The sequence below is a fragment of the Eriocheir sinensis genome, unplaced genomic scaffold (assembly GCF_024679095.1).
Source record: "Eriocheir sinensis breed Jianghai 21 unplaced genomic scaffold, ASM2467909v1 Scaffold1029, whole genome shotgun sequence".
NCBI lineage: Eukaryota > Metazoa > Arthropoda > Malacostraca > Decapoda > Varunidae > Eriocheir > Eriocheir sinensis.
The window spans coordinates 60,256-67,644 of record NW_026110329.1 but is presented as its reverse complement, the minus strand read 5'-3'; the positions used below and the strand labels follow the sequence as shown (position 1 = coordinate 67,644).

The 7,389-nt window shown below is 43.9% G+C and overlaps 1 protein-coding gene across 2 annotated transcripts; it reads right to left on the bottom strand.

Annotated features, from left to right (window-relative positions):
* Positions 1-2,314: 2,314 nt before the first annotated feature.
* Positions 2,315-6,667, bottom strand: LOC126988982 (uncharacterized). Of its 2 annotated transcripts, none has more exons than XM_050847436.1 (5): positions 6,568-6,667; positions 3,541-3,638; positions 3,304-3,383; positions 2,934-3,088; positions 2,315-2,494 (listed from the first exon to the last, which is right to left on the bottom strand). In XM_050847436.1, the coding sequence occupies exons 1-5, from the start codon at positions 6,592-6,594 to the stop codon at positions 2,381-2,383; spliced, it is 474 nt and encodes a 157-aa protein (XP_050703393.1). In that variant the 5' UTR covers positions 6,595-6,667; the 3' UTR covers positions 2,315-2,380. The 2 variants fall into 2 exon arrangements, with proteins under 2 accessions (XP_050703393.1, XP_050703394.1); XM_050847437.1 differs by having other exon boundaries at positions 2,934-3,085.
* Between the last annotated feature and the right edge of the window lie 722 nt (positions 6,668-7,389).

Here is a 7,389-nt window from a genome sequence, read left to right as displayed (position 1 = left end):
ACGCGAGTATCAAATATATGCTTCTACATCCTCCTTTTCTAATACATAATGAGAGGCTTTGAACATCACTTGACTATATCGAAATAAAATAGTTTACGATAAAGGTTCTCTGCGGGGAGGAGGAATTAAATCATGAGTTATAGCCTTAAATTTTTCCTTTCTTTTTTCCTTTCCTCCTTTCTTTAAACCGTTCTTCCTAATACATAATGTGAGGGTTTGGACATCACTTGACCATCGAAATAAAAGAGTTTACGTTAAAGGTTCACTGCGGGGAGGAAAACATGGAAACTATATAACCTTTCTTCCTTTCTTCTTTTCTTCCTAACGCATAACTATATAGGCTTTTAACATCACTTGGCCATCAGAAGAAAGAGCTTATGATTAAAGTTATCTGCGGGGAGGAGGAAATCATGGGAGTTATAACCTTGAAAACGTGAATATACAGTGATTGAGTTTGGACGTCAAGGGCAAGGCCAGTAGAGGTGCCAGACGCTCCCCCTGCCCCGTTTCCCTCCATCCCCGTCCATCCCCTGTCAACCGTTCCCCATCCTCCTCCCCTTCCTCCCCGCCCTCGTCCCCAGTCCCTTCCCCTTCCCACCCTTCCCCCGTCAACCCGTCCTCCGCCAGTCACTGACCTAACTGTTCTGTCATTGTCACATGGATCGCTAATGTAGAGATCTTACTGACGCGTATACCTCGCCGTCCCTGATGTGATAGAAAGATAAGTAAATGACGCAATGGAGGGAACATCAAGAAAAAGAGACCTGAGAAGCTATATAAAGCAGAAGAAGAAGATGAAGACAAAGACAAAGAAGAAGAAAAAGGAGATGAAGAAGATACTATAGAATGGATATCAAAATGTTAGAATCGGTGCAGAGGAGGATGACTAAGATGATTCAGGGATTGAGAAACTTGCCGTACGAAGAAAGACTCAAACAGTTAAATTTGCATTCTCTAGAAAGGCGAAGGGTGTGTGGAGACATGATCGAGGTATATAAATGGATGAAGGGCTTTAATAAGGGAGACATTCATAAGGTTTTGTTGGTAAGAGAACCGTGTAGGACACGAAGTAATAGGTTTAATCAGGATAAATTCAGATTCAACAGGGACATAGGCAAAAATTGGTTTACTAACAGGGTGGTGGATGAGTGGAATAGGCGTAGCAGTCATTTGGTGAGTGCCAATATAATTGTCACATTAAAAAATAGACTAGATAAATTCATGGACAGCGATATTAGGTGGGGTTAGATACACGGGAGCTTAGGGTCAAAGGAGCTGCCTCGTACAGGCCTACCGGCCTCTTGTAGACTCCTGCGTTCTTATGTTCTTATGTTCTTAAGAAGAAGAAAAAAAGAGAGGAAGCTATAAGAGAAAGAAGAAGAAAAGGAGATGAAGAAGAAGACAAATTAAAGAAGATGACAGTTCCAGGGATGATGCCTAACAGCTGAATAACCAAAATAACACACACACACACACACACACACACACACACACACACACACACACACACAAAGGAGATATAGTGATAAGTTTGGTGTACGTGGTGATCGCAACACACACACACACACACACACACACACACACACGCACACCCACACACACACATACACACACACACTGCTTCATTAGATTCATTCCGACGATTAGGACAAACACACGCAATATCCTCGTAAACATATGCGCACTAACACCTTTACATTATTCTTATTTATTTTGTATCGGTGCTAAAAATCTCCTTCCTCTAAAAAACATGGCTTACTCATAATTAAAATCTAAGGTAGGTCTATATAAATTAAGATAGCCTGTTACTTATAAGCTAAGTCTGTTGGGGCTAATATATTTTTTCCCTTATTTCGTGCATCTTATTTTATTTTAACACTAAAGGATGCACCTCAAGGTCAAAACAAAAATAATAATAATAATAATAATGATAAATGAAGTCCGCTAATCACTGCCACTATACCACAGCACCACACACAAATAAAAGAAAAACAAAACAAAAACATTGAAATTTCGAGGTATAAAAAGTAGAAACTAAGCTGTTATGAGAATTCAACAACAGAACTAAAGAAACACAATGAAATCAGTCATATCAATATCTTTGCATACACGGTTAGTTCCCCTCGCCCTCAAAAACAAAGAGCCTGGAATATGACATAAATCTATTCACTTCCAATGATAAATAAACAAGCTGCAGATTAATTTCAAAGACCGTCCTATTATAATAGGAACATAACATCTACTTACTCATTACACCGATAGAGGGCAGCAAACACTTCTTCCCAACCCACCTCGCATTACTGCACGGCCTCCTCCTGATCTGACTCCTGCTGCAGTTTGAGTTCGGCAGGAGAGCGCAATCCGGCGCCTCAAACTCCACTTACGTTCCACGAGGAGACTGTAGGCGGTGGGGGACTCGATAGCTATCAAGGACGGGATTCGGGGAGGAGGGTTTGCGGGGCCGAAGGGAGTATGTGTTCCTCGTCTTGCACATCTGCCGGAGAGACCGAGACCGAGATTCGCAGGACTTCAATACAAAAATTAGGGCACGGTGTCAAAAAACCTGTGCCAAAATACCTTAATGATCCAACACTACTACTACTACTACTACTACTACTACTACTACTACTATACTACTGCTGCTACTACTACAATAACAAACAAGACTCGTTATCACACACCGACTTAGTCAACAATTTAAGAATCGTCAGGGGCAGGGAACGGCACCGTATGTCCCGTCCGCTTAACAATACCCTTGCATAACAGTTTTGTGATATAGGTTGAGAAAGTGAGTACTACAGGGTGTTGGGTTGCCAGGGATGGTTGCCTAAGGGCTGGGAACATGCACACCCACACACACACCCTCCTCCTCCTCCTCCTCCTACTACTACTACTACTACTACTACTACTACTACTACTACTACTACTGTTACCGGCGGGGGGTGGATATTGGGCATAGCCAGGCATTCCTCCAGGTCAGACTCGTCGTTGGGGTAGTAGGTGTCGTCGGAGGAGTCGCTGTACTCGAAGACTTCCATAAGCGATCCAGCGACTGTTTGTTCTAATGCCTGATTCGCACCCCCGCCTGCTAACACACACACGCACATACACTTTTAGAGGTTGGTAGAGGTGGTAATACACACACACACACACACACACACACACACACACACACACACACACACACACACACACACACACACACACATATACATAAAGCATAGGGAGTCTTCCACAAAATTATATTTATTATTTCATCTTCACAAAGCATCCATTAAGGTTATCTAATTATCTCTCTCTCACCGAAGCCGAAGAGTTTCTTGAGCTCCTGCGTTGCCTGCGTCAGCTCCTCCAGCCGCGGCACCGCCGCCGCCAATGGGTCCCTGCGGAGGATTCAACCAGTTGTGGTGGTAGTAATAGTAGTAGTGGGGACCTTTGCAACGGCCCCCTTGGTTCATAATATCGTCAGAACTACTATTACTAGTACTACTTTTACTACTACAATAATTACCTGCACCACCAACCCCGCAAACCACCCACCTGAAGCAGAGGGCGGAGTACACCACCAGCAACGTCTCGAACGTGGATGCAAGGGGCCTCACGGCTCTCACCACAGGTGCCGCCGACTGGATGTCCTCCTGGAAGCGCACCGACGTTAGCAATCAAATGAGAGTGTGTTATGAGGCGTCTCAATACGCGACTCGCTTATACGACAAGTTTTTAAGAGAAGGGAAGGGAAGGAAGGGAGAATGTAAGGGAGGAAACAATATTGGAAGAAGGGAGAAATTCTAAGGATGGAAGGGAGAAAGGGAGAACGAAAGGGAGCATGGAGGTAAGGGTGCTAAAGGAAGAGAAGGGAAGGAAAGGAGGAGGGTGGGAAGGGAGCAAGGAAAAACGGAAGGGAAGATGGAGATAAGAGGGATGGACGGAAGGGAGGAGGACTAGAGTGACGTAAGGAAAAATGATAGAAAAAAGTGAAGCTCTGTTCCAATAACCATACAAAGAAAACTGGACTGCTAAACTGCTATTTGAAGACCACATTTTTTTTTACAGCACAACAAACAACAAAAATTAAAAAAAAAAAAAAAAAAAAAAGCCCGCTAACTGTTGCTCTCCTATAGGACGGAACACCTCAACACCACACGCAAGCAAACCTGACACCACCACTCACTACCTCAACACACTCACCACAATCCAATTATTACCACTTATTACTTATTACTAGCGATATATGCTAAGAACAGCTGATATAAACATGCCGCCAGAAGCTGCCTCCTTTGTTGTAAAAAAAAGTAACATAAATAATTGTGTCTGCACGAAAGTGCGAACTACTAGCGAGAAGAAGAAATAAATAAAACTGGTGGCAGCGGTGGGATACGAAAGGACTGCCACCTCAACACCGTGACACTTAACACAGCAACACTTGGAATACTCAAGAACAAACACACAAAATAAATAAATAATTAAATAAATAAAAATCAATCAAAATAAATAAACAAATTGAATAAATGATATGAACGTACAATCTCTTAAAAATGTCCAATCTGTTACTAAGGCTTAAAAGGCAGCATCACTTACGCCATACAGGTAAAGCTTCCAAAAACAAGTTCTAATCAACGTGTACTGGTGTGAATTCTCATGGTTAATTAAGATAAGCCCATGGTCAGAAAGATTTAAAGTACTTTTCGGAGTCCACGTATGATAGGTTCTAAGTGTACAGGTGTGTGGGTTTTGGTGTGTGGGTTTTCAATGGTCATTAAGAATTAAGTTTATGGTTAAGAAGGTATGAGGTTACATTCACATGTAAGGATAGCGCAGTGGTTCTCAGGGTCACATTCTTAAACAATACGTCGCCCACGCACACATATTTGACAAGGTTTTCGTGGGAGTCGTGGGCATTTCCAGCGGTAGTTTGATGACCCTGGTGGTAGTCTGACACGCCCTCTGTACCTTAAACATAAAATACTAGTTTTCTTAAACATTTTGTCTCCCAAGCATACATATTCGACAACGTTCTCGTGGGAGTCGTGGGCATTTCCAGTTTTATGACCCTGGTGGTAGTTTGACCTGTCCTCTGTACCCCGAACCTAAAAGACCACTCATTAGACAGTACCCGACTGACCTCCTTTTCTGGACTTCCAAAATAGATAACGTGAGGCTGGAACGTCTGAAAATACTAATCTAACATATACCCCAGCAGCAGAAATCCCAGCTTCCTCCTCAAGGTTCGCGGCCGCCCATGGAAATCACTAACGCCTTCAGTTTAAGAATTATTGGGATAGAGGACTGTTACCAGGGGCCGCTCAGGTATAAGTGCAGCACTCAGAGGGTGATTGAACCCGCAGGTGTTCAGTAAATGATTGCAGGTGTTCGGGTTTGAGAGTAATCACTAACCTTAAGATTATATAGTTCCCCCCTCCCCAAACACACACACACACACACACACACACACACACACACACACACACACACACACACGCAAATGCCTCTACCTCTCCCCCCTCCCTCACACACTCCACCACAACAACAGCGAAAAAGTAAACTATATCGCCACCATCGTAAACAAACCGCCTAAGTTATTATTTTCTACTTTTCAGGAAATCAGAAAAGAACTGTCATTTTCTTTCACAGTAGAGGAAGCAGTTCAAGGGGAAAAAAAAGCCCGCTACTCACTGCTCCTAGACTTATTATCTCATTTGGCTTAAGATTTAGCAGGAATGAAAAGGCCAATTCTAGAACACACACACCCTGAATGATGAAGGCAACTATACAAAAAAGGGAGTCACATGATGAAAAAATTATGTTGACAAAAACCTGGAAATCGATGAAAAGCTACTTAGGAAATCATTTTTATGAGTGACGATATTTTTTGCATTTTTTGAGGTAAGGGCCCGCAGGTGTGCGAGTCTGACAGGCGAGTAAATTAACGTAAATTACGGGGTTTGCCAGCCTGATAAGATGCTCAGATGCAGGACGCGAACCAATTAGTTACCAAGAGGTGCGAGGTCATGTCTTCCTCCTGCGCGGCTCACGTCAGGATTTCATATGGCGGATTGACCTGCCCCGCGGAGTTATGGATTCGCTCAGCAAGAGTACGTATATGGCGTTGTCGATAACTGCGCAGGACAAATAGTCTAGCCTTCAAGTCACATGGCACGAGTATATGGCGCTGTCGATAACTGCGCATGAGGACAAATATTCTAACCTTCCAGTCACATGGCACGAGTATATGGCGCTGTCGATAAGTGCGCATGCGGACAAATATTCTAACCTTCCAGTCACATGGCACGAGTATATGGCGCTGTCGTTAACTGCGCATGAGGACAAATATTCTATCCTTCAAGTCACATGGCACGAGTATATGGCGCTGTCGTTTACTACGCATGAGGACACATATTATATCCTTCAAGTCACATGGCACGAGTATATGGCGCTGTCAAAAACTGCGCATGAGGACAAATATTATAATCTTCAAGTCACATGGCACGAATATATGGCGCTGTCAATAACTGTGCATGAGGACAATTATTCTAATCTCCAGGTCACATGTTCTCCCCGTCTATTCACCGCATTGATGCCGGAGAACTCCCCCATGACGAGGCTGTGCAGCTAACCCACCCGCAGGAACACGCCCTCCACCAGGCTGCGCTGTTCCTCCGCCGACTACCTGTAACAGTGAAGCAAGGAAACAATCAGCCATGCAGTCAAAAAGTCAAGCAAACAACGATAGTCAAGCAAATAGAAATAGTCAAGCAAACAAACGATCAGTCAAACAGTCAATTAGTCCCTGCAACAAGAGCGACAACAGTACAAAACTTAAGATGCCCGTGAATTACTGCCTCAATTACATCATTATCTTCCAGTGGGTGAGATATTGAAGCATTTTTATATCTTTAGTGCCACAGTTTGCCTTCCTTACATCCTTGCTGCCATTAGGTGTCAGCTGAATAACATCCTCTCGCTCTACCTTTCCTTCCACTCGACAACATCCTCTCACACCCTGTCCTTCCATCACCACCACCATCATCACTGTCATCCTCTCTTCCCTCTCCACCTTCCTTGCTTTACCCCACACACCATCAACACACCTTATGTCTTTGAAGGCCGAGGTCAGGGCATCGCGGGACTCCGTTAGCTGTTTGTCCATCTGCTTTCTGAGGGAAGCAGCTGAGGTGAAAGCGAGGTCCAACTGGGAGCTGACCTGATAGGATGTCTCCTTCAGGCTGAGGGAGATGATAAGAGAGAGAGAAAGGGCGTTACTGGAGGAAGAGGGAAAGCTAAAAGGAGTTGAAAGTAGTATTGTTAGGGAGAAGTTAGCAAGGGAGAGAAGGAGAAGGGAGAGAGAAAGGGCGTTTCTGGGAAGAGGGAAGGTGAAAAGGAGTTGAAAGG